General features: G+C 33.1%; 1 protein-coding gene across 6 annotated transcripts in view; it reads right to left on the minus strand.

The window, feature by feature from the left end:
• OXR1 (oxidation resistance 1) overlaps positions 1 to 16261 on the minus strand; it is a 360417-nt gene that overhangs the window by 6514 nt on the left and 337642 nt on the right. For 3 of the 6 annotated variants that reach the window (XM_077748152.1, XM_077748154.1, XM_077748155.1), the window contains 4 exons: positions 5144 to 5224; positions 3190 to 3315; positions 2289 to 2441; positions 345 to 440 (listed from right to left, as the gene is read on the minus strand). In XM_077748152.1, coding sequence (XP_077604278.1) covers positions 345 to 440; positions 2289 to 2441; positions 3190 to 3315; positions 5144 to 5224 — 456 coding nt within the window. Of the gene's footprint in view, positions 1 to 344; positions 441 to 2288; positions 2442 to 3189; positions 3316 to 5143; positions 5225 to 15772; positions 15928 to 16261 lie in introns of those variants that run through there. The other 3 variants (XM_077748156.1, XM_077748157.1, XM_077748153.1) reach the window with 3 other exon arrangements.

Raw genomic sequence — 16261 nt, forward strand, 5'->3', positions numbered from 1 at the left:
ACATACACCATGAAACTTAGTCATTAGAAGTTTCTAAGAATTTCACAATGGCAATTCAGAACAGTGACAATGATGTTTATACTCCTTACTGAGACCATGACGTGTGTTGGGCACTATGCCAAGTGCTGTATATATGATGGTCATTACATTTTCAAACCACCTTGTTGTATTTTATGATCCCCATTCTATCCACAGGAAAGCTGAATCTCAAATGGTCAAAAAGTGCTGTTATATTTAGTAAAAGAGAGACGAGAGTCAAATCCAAGTGTGTATGACTCCACGGTGCATGTTCTTTTCATTATGCTATCTCTTTATAAACTGAATATTGGAATAACTGTCCTTACCTCAAACTCTGGACAGAATGTAAAAACGAAGGTCTCTCCAGTACCATAAAAGCCATCACTCACTTTAAATGGCTCAGATGCTAATGCACCAAAAACCTAAGGATTAAAAAAAGGCATGTTCAATGACATGATTATCAGTTTCATTAAGCATGATTTCTGTATTTAAGTAAAATCCAAAAAAAGCTCCAGAAATGTAATATAGTTTTATCTACTTCTACTAAAAAAGGGAAACATGATCAGCTGTTATAAAATTTGCATTACTGTCAAGTATAAAGCATATCAGTTTCTCAATGGGAAATTTTTACTAGTTTTGAAATCTAAAAAGAGGCCTATTATAACAATTAAAAATATCTTTAAAAATTATTATATTTCAGGACAACTTACGTGCACAATGCATGTACAATAAAGATAACACATTACAGTGGCTTATAGCACTTAGTAAAGCAAAAACCCTTCAGTATAGGTAAACATTCTGCTACTCACAGGGTATGCTACTTTTGCGTTCATTAGACAATAAATTCCATGAGGGAATTTGGGTCTCAAATTGCTTGGATCTGTAATGCTATGCTCTTACACAGTACAATACACATAGTAAATAATTTGAAAAAAGAATGAGTGAATAGGAAACCTGGACAAGTTATTTCAGTGTTCTGGGTCTAAGTTTCCCACTCAGAAAATGGAAATGTAGAGTTTTATAATGATTTCTTTCTTTTAAAAAATATTTGGGGNAGTGAGAATCCCAAGCAGGATCCACTCTGTCAGCCCTGAGCCAGGCATGGGGCTCAACCTAATGAACTATGAAATCATGACCTGAGATGAAATCAAGAGTCGGGACACTTAACTGACCAAGCCACCCAGACACCCATTTACAGATGATTTGTATAGTCACTTTCNTCCCATTTAACTTCTTCATTTAGACCAAGAAACAGAACATTAGCACTTCACAAGGTGTGTCTGTGCCTCTTCTGCATTACCACCCCTCATTTCCCAAAGGAAACTACTAGCCTGAATACCATAGATTTGTTTCATCCACTTATGAACTTTCTTTAAATGGAATAATAAGAAAGTTACTCTTTAGTGTCTGGTTTTTAAATCATTATTATGTTTGTGACACTTATCTATGCTATAGCAGGTAGTAGTTGTTCATTTTCATGCTGCAATTACCTCTCAATGGGTGTACAACTTTGGGGAAGTTGATGAAATTCTTTTAATCATAGTTAACTTTTCTTTAAAATTGTGATGATAAAAGTATCAATCTCATAGGGCTTTGATGACTAAATAAGACAATGCATATCCAGTGATTAGTCAAGTGTGCATAAAAAGCACAATTAAAGTGTCTATAGTAGTAGTGCCTTGTTTTTTAAATTAATACTGCTATTTCATCCTCTCATTGTTCTCCAATCCTAGTAATTGACCCCTTGCTATTTCAGGAACAAACCAGTATTTCTCTTATCTATGGTCTTGCTCTTGGTATCACCCTCACACAATTATCTTCAATGTTCAAAACTTTACCTATGCTTCAAAAAGACTCTGTCCATTTTCACCCTTTCCATGAACTTCATTCTTATCTTCTCCAAATAGATATGAACAACCCATAACTCCAAACACTCCTTTTGCTTTCTCTAGGTTCTTACTACACTTGGCATATTTTGCTTTGCGCAAGGAGATACTGGTATGCTTACATGTTCTTTTCTAACAGACTATAATACCTTAAATTATTCATGCTCATATCTATCCTCTGTAGCACTCAGCAATGCCTTGTATATTAGAAGTACTCAATAATTGTCAGTTAAACACAAAGGCACTAATAAAAATGATTTTTATAAAAAATACATTAAAAGTTACTATTACACTAATAAATATGATTTTTATAAAAAATACTTTAAAAGTTACTATTATTATAATCTCTTAAAGGTAAGTTGTCTACGTAGTTACTTTTCATACCTGCCCATCACTGTCTTTAATCACCATCAGCACTGGGGTGTCTAAACCTGTCATTGTTCGATAAAGGGTCTTCAAGCTTGTGCCATGCTTCCCGGTGCCATAAACAAGAGTCCATGGATAGCCGATTGTTCTTGGTGGAAGATGCTTGGTAAGCTTTGAAAATTAAAATGTTAATATTTAACTTGGTAACTACATTTAACTTGGTAACTAACTGGCAGTGTGCAAGATACTAATGCCAGCTGCAATTTAATGGTACTTTATAAAATGTAGGCTGCAAAAATAAACAGCATATTCTCAAAGATACAGAGATGCTTGGAGAATAATATATTTCTCAGCATGAAATATTAATTGTCACCCAGGAACAGACATGGATTAGAAGAGGGACAAGAAAGTGGGATTACTTATTGTTTGTGCCCTCTATATTAACAAAAACACTAAATGGACTCTTACCTTAATTATGAATAACCTCTCAAATAATGGGCTCTAGAAACAGACTATTGGAGTTAGAAATCAAACTTCAACATTTTATAGCTATGTGACTTTGGACAAGTTACTAAATCTCTTTATACCTAAATATCTTCACTTATAAAATGTACACAGTAAGAGTATACAACTCGTATAGGTGCTGCAAACAACTACAGGAGATAATCACATGTAGCAATTAACTAGTGCACAAAATGAAATAAAGTTTTGGCTATTAGACTATCTCATCTAAATTGCTACTGTTTATTTTAATGTCTGTTCCTAATATCTTCCATTACATTAGTTGCTACTTTTTTTCCTTGGGGAAGGAAGACTAATAGCAGTAACCCTGCTTCTTTAGTTCTGAAAGCAACTGCAAAGAGGCTGTTTTACTCCATAGGCACATACTCAGAAATGCACATCTGTGGGTATGTCATACCTTTTCAATCTGATCTGGCAGTAAGAGTTCACTGGGATCACTTAGGTTTGGTCGAAAAGATTCAGACTCCAGGTCTGCTTTCACTGGAGCAATCTGCTTTGAATTTATGTCTTCTCTTGTAGTAATCTAAAGAAGTAAACAGCAGTAGCATGTTAATATAAAATTACAATAGACATTAAAAATTACTGCCTTTTGAGAAACATAAAACTTTTTACTTTAAAAATGGGGGCTAAAACATTAATTTAGGATTTTAGAAGGCAAAGGATGCTCATGCTCATGTAATAACAATGGCATACGCAACATAGAAAAGGATTTTTTAACTATAGGCAGATATTTTCTCATCTACCATATGATGGCTATATATAATGATTAACATTCATTTTTCTGTGTAAAAGGAAAAGTCACATGCATGCTTTAATTTTGCTATTGAAAGGCAAAAGTGAACCAGCTAGCTTGCTATTTATCTGTGCTATTTAAAATAAGTGGGGTTTTTTCCCCCACAGCAAACATAGAATTTGTCAAAAATAATTAAGAAAACTTTATGGGTGCTAAAATTTTAAAGAATAGTAAAATAAAAAATGTAACTTTTATCAGTATGTGTTGACAACATGGGTTTATATGCTTCATTGACACAGTTACCATTATTTTTAAAACTGCCTTAGTTTTTACTTTCTAAACACTGTTCTTTAAATCTAGTTTTACCACACAATAAATTTAAAAGATTTTCCATAACTGTATTTTTAAAATTAGATGAATTTGATGCATTACAAAAGAATATATGCTTTTGCTTGATAGACATGATCTGACATTCTTAAAATGATAAAAATGTTGATTAACTCAAAACAAACTCCTATACAATTTATTCTGTTGACACTTTTTTATATTAATTTTAAATATATAAAACAGTAACATTAGAAAATAAAAGATATAAGACATAATTATTACTGATGAAATGTTTAAGTTGAAAAGTGAATTGTAATGGAGCAGATAACTAAAATGCAGTAACGCACAGTGATTGTGATTCCATTAGGAATGAAATCTTGGTAAATTATTTTGTTCCTTTTACAGATTTTTTACCAAACCTAAATAGCATATATTTTCAACCAATACATGTTCTAGAACTGTATTGCTTTTTGATGAGAAGTTAAGCTATATTAATTCTTTCACATCATCATGTTTTACCCTTATTTTAATGATGATGTGAAAGTTTAAAAAAAATCCAAGGCAGCATGAGAAGCATTAAAAGAAAAAAGTTCAGTAGTTCTAGCACAGTCATGAAAGCATATCTCATTAAGAAGAGGAAAGCACACAATAATACACAAAACTGAAAAATGAGTTCAACTGTATCACTCTCTTGTTTCTAAAAAAAATCAGAAAGATTATTTCATGGAATTAAAAAAAATTTATTCAGTTCTGATGTCAAGAGTATATTATTCCAAAGTATTTCTAATACCAACCAGGAATACTTCAAGATCAAAAACAATTTATCTCATTAAATATGTGACGTGGGGTTGATACAACTGAAATAGCCTTAAGGAAGAGAAAAATATTTAAGCCTTGCTATTCATTAAAGGTTTTTAAATTTTCCAATAGTACCTCATCTTTCAGATTCTGTTTAGTAAAGATTCAATCTCAAACCCAAAAACATTCTTCCAATGTTAAAATTAAATGAACACTCCTCATTGCTCTAAGAAGCACACAGTACTAAGAACAGTTCTACAGTGACAGAAAATTCCTCTGAATATTTTTAAAAGGAAAAGATGATATAAAAGATAATCCTAGAGCTCTTCAAGACAAAACTATACTCTTTAATACAAAAAGGAATTTTCTGATGGGGTTATTTTAGTGCTGCAGTCAAAACAAATCCTTAAAAAATGAGATTTGTCCTGACGAAAGACACTAAAAACAGGGAGTATTCAATCTCCGGAGGGGTTTAAACTACTGAATGGGGCACCTGGAGACGTCTGCAGAGTGTGCGCAGTTCTTCAGTATTTAGAGCATCGATCCTGCGGTGATACTCAGCCACTGACACTACCTGAATATGGAGACAGGAAGACAATAATTCCACTGACAGTTGAGAAAAATAACCAAAACAAAACCAAAAAAAAAAAAAAAAAAAAAAAGAAAAAANAAAAAAAAAAAAAGGAGAAATTTTAATGGAGGAGGAGAACTGTAATCAGGGTTTCTTTCCCCACTCCATGTTGAAAATCCTGGAGATTTCTGTATCAAACTACAGTGAAATAAACATGAAATTCGAGTTTAAAATCACTGTGTCCAAATGGTTCACAATATAAGGTTTACAAACTGCTTCATATAGACAGAATCTGAGTAAAGAGAATTACAGTTGCTCATAAAGGAAACACTACAGAAAACAACAAGCTTTGCTAACATCAAAGATAACATCTAAAATCATAATGGTGGGTATCTTACAAAGAAAATGGTAGTTTTAATTCTCCCCTCGAAATCAGTTTAGCTCAAACATTATATCCTAATGGCAACGGCAGAAGAATTTCTTCTAGGCAAAGGTAAGAAACATACCTATACTATATATATGTATCAGAAAAAAGGGAAGTGAGAATAAGATAGGAAGTACATTTAAAAACCTAGTAAGTCAGTAAGAAAAATAAGATCCAGAAAGTAAAAATTAGATTTTCAAAAGTGTAACAAATCAACAGTATCTTCCCAGTCAAGTCTGTTTCTGTCTTTTTACATAATTGTTTTCAGTTTTTCTTTCCTCTATACTATTTCTTTATGGTTGGTACTGCAGAAGCTATTTGTGACTAAAGCTACATAACATTCCTACATTCTAAATTTCTAAGAAAAACTTTTTGTCTTCTATAATTGCCTAGACCCATCTCCTGCATAATGAATTTGAAAGCCATATATGACAGATGAACATTATCACAAAAAGTCCACAAAAATGACAAGTTTCCTCAGGTTGACACAACAGATAACAGCTTTCTCAGATCATGACATAATTCCCAAAACAGAGACCATAATATAGTGAACTCTGGTGGTGTCATAAATACGTGCTGACGCTCCTGAGCTAAAACAGATTCCTCTTGTGATCAGTGTAGCTAAACCACTGGCCCATAAAGACTTTATAACCTAGGTCTTAAAAAGCTCTTATTCTAGCCAACTAAAATAATTAGCCACCAGTGAACATCAAGGTTAACTCTGAAGAGTTATGTAAACCTGCTGAAAGCCACAAAAGCCATGAAAATAGTAAAAAAGAAAAGAAACTGGACTTCTGTTTGGGCACTGTATTGACTTTTACAAAGTGTGTAAAAGTCACTATGTGTGTCATATGTGTGCCGTATGACAGCTGACTCTCTCCTCAGGGAGAAACCCAAAATGGTTATGATCTCCAGCTCTAGAGGATCAGATGGATCTGGGTTCAGGCCCTTCTTTATCTATTTCTCCATAAAACAAAAGAAATAAGAAGACCATATACAAAATAAATTTTTTATGAAATAAAAAGAGAAAATAAAATGCATATCTGTAAAGACTGAGTAGACAGAGAACAAACTGGGTTGATGGAGGGAGGTGGGTGGAAGTTGGGCTACATGGGTACTAAGGACGGCACTTGTCATGATGAGCACTAGGTGTTGTACGGAAGGGATAAATCACTGAATTCTACTCTTGAAACCAACACTGCACTACATGTTAACTACAGTTTAAATTAGAAACAAAGAAAAAATTAAAATTAAAAATTAAAAAAAAATAAATGCAGTATGGGATCCTGGAGTAGAAAGAGGGTATTAAGTGAACATCTGGTAATATCTGAATAAAGCCTATGGTTTAGTTAAAAAATAGACTGATGGAACTTTTAAAAGGCTTAAATTAATGGAGGGATATATCATGTTTGTGTCTAGAATACTGAATATTGTAAATATGGCATTTTCCCCACAAGTTGGTATAGAGATGTAATGCAATCTTAAGTAAATTTAAGAACATTAAAAAATAATAATAAACGATTGTGTATAGTGTCTGGCACATAGTAAATGATAGCTATTATTATTAACATTACTTTTACTTGTCATTTTTCACCAATTACCTTAAGGACTAAAGGATAATGTCTGAAGACCCTGCTTATGTATTTATTTACTTACTTGAAGTTTATTACTTTGGGGGTGGGGGAACGAGCGGGAAAGGGGCAGAGAGAGAGGGAGAGAGAATCCCAAGCAGGCTCCACTCTGTCAGCAAAGAGCCCGACTCCAGGCTGGATCTCAAAAACTGTGAGATCACGACCTGAGCTGAAGCCAGGAGTGCGACGCTTAACCCACTGAACCACCCAGATGCCCCTCCTTATTTTTATTTTTGATAGTAAATTATTTCAGTTTTGAGAGCTCAACTATCTTATTTATTCTGACTGTTCTAAACTTAATTTTAAATTTCAGTATTAGATACATTAAAGACCTTTCAGGGCCCCTGGCTGGGTCAGTTGGTTGTGTCTGACTTTGGCTCAGAACTTCGGCTCTTGGTTTGTGGGTTTGAGGGTAGGGCTCTGGGCTGACAGCTCACAGCCTGGAGCCTGCTTGGGATTCTGTGTCTCCCTCTCTCCCTGTCCCAACCCCCACTCTCTGTTATCCCTCTCACTCTTAAAAATAAACAAACATAAAAACATTAAAAAAAATAAAGACCTCTCGATTAAAAACAAAAAAATTTTTCAATAAAGATGAAAAATTAGGTCCTGAAAGAAAAATCACAGCCTTGCTTTTATGTGGCCAGTAAAAAGACATCTCTACAAAATACTTAATGGCCAGTTATGTGTTTTCTTTTTCCCATGGCATTCAATCTAATCAAGTTTCCTCGCCAGGAGTTTTCAAGTTATAGGACTTACCTACTCCTCTGCATTCCTTCTACCTTTCTAGTTAACATTAATTTTACACTTACTTCTTAGAGCTCCTTCCTTTACCATATCAAATACATTTCTTCAATGGAAGAAAAATTAAATTATGCTCACAAAAGGAATCACGTATAATCTAGCTGTAACAGTATCACTGAGTAGGATATCAGTGAGGCAAGCATGAACTGCCATCCTAAGTATAAGCTTGTAACATTTGGTAAATCTACAGCTTCTTTAATGTCACAAATCTACCTTTACTAGTTCATATTTTTTTTGTAAAAAACTATTTTGGGACCTATAAACTAATCATTTCCTGAATCTTAAATATTTATTCATAATGTGTTGAATGAAGACATACAAAACTGTCAAAAGAATCTGTAAATTGATAAAGAAAAAAGGTTTGAAATCAAATGAGCACAGAAACATACTTCATCTCAAAGTAAATGAATGTAGAGATACAGCGTCCTAGTATATATGGTAGAACTTCAATTAGTCTTAAATTAATTTTTATCTTCTTAGTATATCATACTTCATGTACAAAATTTATTTACCAAAATATTAGACCTAAGTAGAAAATGGACACATTTCTACAAAATGTCCTACATCACACTCCCAATTGTGAAGCATCACAGATGAAGACACCCAGATCTCAATGAAAAGTGTATTCCTTGTCTCACTAATAAGTCATTTCTTGAGGAATACAGTGGTGTGCACACTGCTAAAACCCCTTCTATGGGAACTCAGTAGTCTGACCTACTCTCTGCACAAGTAAGCACAACTCTCCAGTCTGCAGTCTGACAAAGGACTCTCACACAGATAAATGTTTCCCTAAGCATTTATTTTCACAGAATACAAAATGTAAAGGCAGGATTAAGTCCACCCATTGCTATTACAGAGGAACCAAAAAACACCAGTATAGAACAAAAGCTAAAGCTAGAGAAAAGGTAGAGTTGCTGTCAGTGCCACAAACAAGAACAAGTTCTTCTCCCAGACATACAGACCAATATCATGGTCTCACAATCTTCCTCCCAGTATTTCCCTGAGATTACCCCACAAACCAAAACCTCCCTTCTTCCAAGTGCCTGGCAAGCTAACAAAACCTGGTATATAACTCTGAATGTGCCATTTTTATTCCTTACTTTCATTCTTTAGAGTAGAAAGAATAATATTACCTAATCAATGCCATTTATACTTTGGTATCCAAAAATACGTTTAACAAGGAGAACTTTGAGTTGAGGTTGCAGTAGCTAACTAAAAAGGCATATAACAGCTTCCCTGGTATCACATAACCTTCTGTTTTACACATACACAACAAAGTCTTTATTACAAAATAAGACCTGGGTTAGGTTAAAACTTTGCTCCTTAGGTAGCCTTAGGCCACTGCTCTCAAAATAACATTTTATGGGCCTATAATAAATAAGGTGTAAAAGAAGCAAATAGAGAATCATAAATTAGAAAGCCAAAAAATAAAAGAGGAAAAAAAGATGTAATCCAGAATGAACTGAAAACAGAATATATCATCAGAGTTTTGATTTGAATAAAACTTCTATATTTAAAATTACTTCCTCTTTAGTATATTTGCAGGTGACTCCTACTACATTTTCATGAGAAGGCAGATATAGTCACTGTTCTTTTAATCAAAAGGAAACCTGTTATATAGTCACTGTTCTTTTACTCAAAAGGAAACCTGTTATATAGTCACTGTTCTTTTAATCAAAAGGAAACCTGTTAACTACTCAAAACCATTCAATTATACTATGTGTATGCTGTTTTAGCTTTTTTTCAAAAAAATTTTTTTAATGTTTTATTTATTTCTGAGGGAGAGAGAGAGAGAGAGAGAGAGAGAGAGACAGACAGACAGACAGACAGACAGACAGACAGTGTGATCAGGGGAGGGTCAGAGAGAGAGAGAAAGAGATACAGAATCTGAAACAGGCTCCAGGCTCCGAGCTAGCTGTCAGCACAGAGCCCAATGTGGAGCTCAAACCCACAAACTGTGAGATCATGACCTGAGCCGAAGTCGGATGCTTAACCGACTGAGCCATCCAGGCGCCCCTGTTTAGCTTCCTGACACAATAAATATAAGAAGTGAATCTCATAAAAGGGGAATAATCTTATTTTCTCCATGGTATATCAGGGGAAAAGAATATTCATTACATAATCTTGAAATATATAAATCCACTATTGGCAGTTGGAGACTTCAAAACTCCTCTAATCAGTAATTTACAAATCCAGCAGGCAGAAAATGAGTAAGAACATAGTTGAACTGAAAAAAAAACAACCCTCAATTAACTGGATCTAACTGACATATACAGACTACTCATCCAACAATAACAAAACATACCTTCTTTTCAAACTCACATGGAATATTGATTAAGACAGACCACATTCTGGTCCAAAACATATGTTAACAAACAGAAATCATAAAAAGTATGCTCTTAAACCACAACGGAATTAAACTAGAAATCTGTAACAGAGAATGAGTGGGGAAATCCACAAATACTTCTAACCCACACATTAATGCATAGTCACAAAAGCCCTGGGAAAAATTTGAAATGTCTGAACTAGATGGAAAAAAATTCCAAAAAGTATCAACATTTTGGGATGTAATAAAGGCAGGAATTAGAGAAAAAAATTTTAGCACAGAATGTATATATGAGGAAAGAAAAGATCTAAAATCAACAAGCTTCTATCTTAGGAAACTAGAAAAAGAACAAATTAAACCTGGAGAATAGTGAAAAAATTAGAGCAGAAATCAATGAAATTAAAAACAAAATCAACAGAGAAAATCAGTAAAACAAAAAGCCAGTTCTTTGAAAAGATCAATAAAATCGATAAACCTCTAGCCAAGCTAACTAAAATAAGTAAGAGAAGAATATATTATATCAGAAACGTAGAGGGGTCATCACTGTTGATCCCATGGACATTAGAAGGATAATAAAGGAATATTATAAATGGACTCAATACCCACAAATTTGATAACATAGATGAAATGGACCAATTCCTTGAAAGATATAAACCACCAACACTTAAAAAAAAAAATAGGTCAATGGAGCAGGCCTGTATTTCTTCAAGAAAGTGAATTAATAATTACTAACCTTCCAAAACAGCATGAGGCCCAGTTGTATCCAACTAAAATGAATTACTTACTAGGAAACATCAAGATACCTCTATGAAAAGCTATGTAAACTTGTTGAAAGTTATGAAAGACATAAGAATTTTTAAGGATAAACTAGACAGATTTCCACTTGCGCCATTATCATCATATTGACTTTGGAAAGCAACAATACATACACTATGGTAGCTGACTCTGTACTTAGGAAGAAACTCAAAGTAGTTATGACCTCTAGCTCTTGAGTATCTGGAGTGAATCCAGATGGATTTACTGGTAAATTTGATCAAACATCTAAGGAAGAGATTATACTAATTATCTATAATGTCTTCCAGAAAATAGAGGGCGATGAAATATTTCCCAACTCACAACCTAAACATCTGAACAAACACCTCACTAAAGAAGATATACTGATTGGCAAATAAGAATATGGAAAGATGTTCAATATCATATTTCATAAGGAAAATACAAATTAAAATGATGGGATATAACTACATACCTATTTAAAATGGCTAAAATTCAAAGCACTGACAAAATCAGAGGCTGGTGAGTATGTGGAGCAACAGGAATTGTCATTCACTGTTGGTACAGTGAAAAAGGATACTGTCACTTTGGAAACAGTCTGGTAGACTGTTTCGAAACTAAACATACACTTATCATACAATCCAGCAATCATGCTCCAGGGTATTTGTCCAAATTAGTTGAAAACTTAAGTTCACACAAAATCTGCACATAAAACAGCTTTTTATTATTAGTGTCAAAACCTGGAAGTAACGAAGATGTCCTTCAACAGGTAAAAGAATAAAACAAAACTGGTACACCTAGACAATGGGATATTAAGTCAGCGCTAAAAATAAATGAGCTATCAAGCCATTAAAAAACAGTGAGGAACCTTACATGTATCTTACTAAGTGAAAACCCATTGTGAAAAGTCTATATACTGTGTGATGGCAACTATATGATACTCTGGAAAAGGCAAAATGACAGAAACAGGAAAAGTATCAGTGGTTACTAAGTATTCTGGTAAAGAAGAAAAAACAGAGGCAGTATAGGGAACTTTTAGGGCAGTGAAACTATACTGTATCGTCCTATAATGGCATATGCCGTTCCAAAGAATGTACAACACAAAGAATAGACCTTAAGGTAAACTGTGGACTTTGGGTGATAATATTCTATAATATTAGTCCACAGATTGTAACAAATATGCCATAGCAATACCAGATGTGAATAATAAGAGTACTGTGTGTATGCTGGGGGAGGGAGGAGTATATGGGAAGTCTCTTTCCATTCAATTATTCTGTAAACCTAAAACTGCTCCAAAAACAAAATCTATTAATTAAAAAAAAAAAGCAAGAGAAGGATAAGCACAAAATTCAGGGAGGTGGTTACCAATCCGAGGGAGACATGAGATAAGATGGAAAAAGACAGGCTGATAGAACTGCATTAGTAATGCTCTAATTCTTAAGCTGGGTAAGTGGGATCATAGATACTCATTTTATGACTATGCCTCATAACTTGTACATGTAATAAATATGCTTTTCAACTAAGTCAAATAAAGAAAAATATTCTACACTGAATATATATGCATATATCTTTTCACTTAGGTTGCTGACTAGAACTAGGTCGATTAATAAATTTCCTGGGAATATGTATTATAGGTAGGCAACAAAGAATGGCACAGAAAAAAACACTGGGTTTGGATTCAAACCTATGTCTTAATTTCTATTCTGCGTTTTACTAGATTTGTGATCTTGAGCAACTGCATTTAATCTCTCCATTTCTAGTCTTTAAACAAATAATATTTTAAGCACTTTACAAGGAATAAATGATAGTGTATGTAAGATATATATAAAATAAAAACAGACACATTAAATGCACAAAATAAATGTTAATTTCCTTTCCCTGATTATGTTGTGAAGATTTTGAGAGAGAACACAGCTAAGAATTTAAGGGCATACGCTAAAGCCAGAATGCCTTGATTCAAACAGTAGCTCTAATCCTTAGTAGTTGTAGTATGGGTGTTATATGTCTCTATTTCTTAAAATGGAGATGAGAGTAGCAATATTCACAATGACGATGAAACAAAATAAATGATGCTAAGTGTTTAGAATAAAACAGTATTATTAGAAGTACAGAGTATGATAACTATTTTTCTCATTAACATGATTATTATCTTGAATCATGGTCACTGGGAAGATTTTTACATTTAATGTAGCTCTTCTTAAAATTTTAGGTATAAACTAATTCTTGCAGACATGTAAATAATTTATCATAGGATTTTTCTCTTGTGTTTTCATATATGAAAGCCTAAGTACAAAAAGTTTGTCTTGTCATATTTAAGAGCCTAAACAGAAAAAAAATGATGACTAAATTAATGAAGTATTGATAGAGATAAAACAATGTTGCTGTATTTAATGATTTGTGACTTTAATCTGATTAAGCCTAAATTCCGATTATAAAATAGGCTTATAACATTCAAGCAAATTATAATTAACTGGCAGACACTAAAAAGGCAGGATACAGCATATGGTTACATCAAATATACAGCTTCATGTAAATGGTTAGAAATTAAAGTTTAGATTGTCAAAAAAAACCCCTCTAAAACAGCCTTAAAAAAATAAAGACAGGAAAGTTAAGCATGCTTTATCAATATGGTTCTTACTGAAACTAAATGGCAAAGGTTTAACTTCATTCCGTATATCTTAGAGAACATTTTACCTATTAGCTATTAGTTATATTTCTGAGCCTGAAATGAACTCATTTGTAAAATGAAAATAACCTACATCTGTTATAGGTGTAACAGTTAACATGCAGGGTTACTGTAAGGTGAAATATGATACTGCATACATGAGCATTTAGAAAACTGTTCTGGGTTACATAAATACATAGCCATATAAACTAGGTCTATAGATACCATTCTCCTGATAAGTTGAATAAAGATATGAAGAACTGTGAAAAGCTACAACATGCGGGTTATTCTTCTGAAAGAATCATTTTCTAATTTTGATTTTAAAACAGAAAGAGCCCCTTTTCAGGAAAATCTTATAGGTAATCTCAATCTACAAAACAAGAATTGCTATCCTTTTAATCTTTACTTTCTTAAGCTTTCTCCTGCCTTCCAGCTACTAGGGGATCTACTCTAAAGCATGGAAAACAACTAAAAAACCAGAACCTGAACTTGTCTACACATCAAAACAGCACACTGTATTGTACCATTTTTAGAAACTCTCAAATACATCCTGGTGAGGTAAAGAATGTGATAGAGTCAAGCTGTCTCTGTGTTCTCTGACAGTTTAGTTCAGCGACCACTTCATACCTGTTTCCTCATCTTTAAAATGGGGAGTAATTCTGATTCTGCAAGGTTATTGTGGAGGTTAAATGAAATAACATATAAACTAGATGCAGGGGCAGAACTGAAGACCGGTGAGAAGTATGCTCTCATATCTGACAAAACCACACATTAACTTCCTATAAGGTTAAAAACAGGAAATAGCAAGTGTGCTAATAAGTATGTAATGTACATTATGACGATCTGTAAAATTCAAAACATCCACAATTTTGCTTGTACTTAGAATAAATTGTATTAAAGTTTTAACAAACACTTATTTGAACTTCCAATAAAAAATACATGAATGCTCCACAGTTCTTGGTTTAAAAAAAAGAAAAACACACCTGTGTTAATAACTAACGTGATGATAAATCTGGTCACAATTTTAACAAATTTAATCCTTTCAGATAGCTACATCCCTCTGTGCTGATGTACTATAAAAACAAAAATCTGAAATTAATCAGCTTACAAATAAAAAGACATAACAAAGTACTGCCAAACCCAGTAAAAACTAATACCAGTTGAAATAATTTTGGTATTTTCACAAGCTTAACATTTGTGGGTGACAGGTTGCTTTGGAGACATCTTCCAAAGTTATTCTTGGCTCTAAGTATTTATCTAGCTTTATTTAAATTACCCACGATAACAGTAAAAATAAAATCAATATTCATAAGGCAAATTATAATCTTAAATTACCACAGAAAGAACAATTGGTAATACATTTTTCTAACAAATGATGCACATATATTTTTACTGAAAAAAAAATTAGGATTCTCCAGTAAGGCTGAAATTTTCTCCATGCACTTAAAGTTTCACATTGGTTTAGCACTACTAGAAACTTTTTGGATAGATTAAAAAAGCCTTTTTTCAAAAGTACTAAAATAATATTCTTAAGACACAATATTAAAAATGTATGCAGTCTGGGATCCAGTCAATAAAAATTAAAGTGAATTCACTGATTTTTCCACTCAATTCATTTTTAAGAAAATAATCAGAGTATTTTCCTATAAAGGTCAGCTTAAATTAAAAATTAAGGCATCAAATTTGATAACTTCCTGTTGATGTAAAATAGGAAAACCAAGACTTTCACAAAACAAAATTACAGTTTTTATTCATTTCTTTTTTTGAAGATATTTAGGATTGGCAGAAATAAAGGTACTTTTTTGTAATCATACAACTTTGTATTCTATAAATATTCTTTTCACTTAAACTTTCAGAAATAGTATAATTTTTCATCATGTCACCATAAAAAGACTAGTAAATACAGAAATTGAAATCATTGACTAAGATTTACCAGGGTATATTTATGATTAAGTGGTTGATGTCTTCTCCCTTTTTTCCCATACCAGAGACGAGACATTTCCTTTCCAGAGCAAATTAAGTTATAACAAAAATCTCATAAGGACTGTTTTAAAAAGCATTCTTCCTCTGTTAAAGATAAATTTTCAGCACAAGAGCCCTACTACAGTGACAAAACAGTTTGCCAGAGACAAAGATTTGATTGACAAGACAGAGAGCTAATCACTAAGTAGTATCCACTGCAAAGATAGTTCTGAGTGGAGACTGTAAAGCCAGGGAGGGAAGAGAAGGTTTCCCATGTTTAAGTTTGGTTGCACTGTACCCAAATGTGGAAAAAAAAGGATCAAAAGTTTAAAGACACAGAGCACGTATTTGCAAACACGAGTACACTAAGAAATGCACTAAAAATATCTATCATAAAAAAGTGCTAAGTGCAGTTTCCAGCATCCCTCCTAAAGTGCACAAATGATTTCAACTAACATTT

The sequence above is a fragment of the Crocuta crocuta genome, unplaced genomic scaffold (genome assembly GCF_008692635.1).
Source record: "Crocuta crocuta isolate KB4526 unplaced genomic scaffold, BGI_CrCroc_1.0 scaffold39, whole genome shotgun sequence".
Classification (NCBI taxonomy): domain Eukaryota; kingdom Metazoa; phylum Chordata; class Mammalia; order Carnivora; family Hyaenidae; genus Crocuta; species Crocuta crocuta.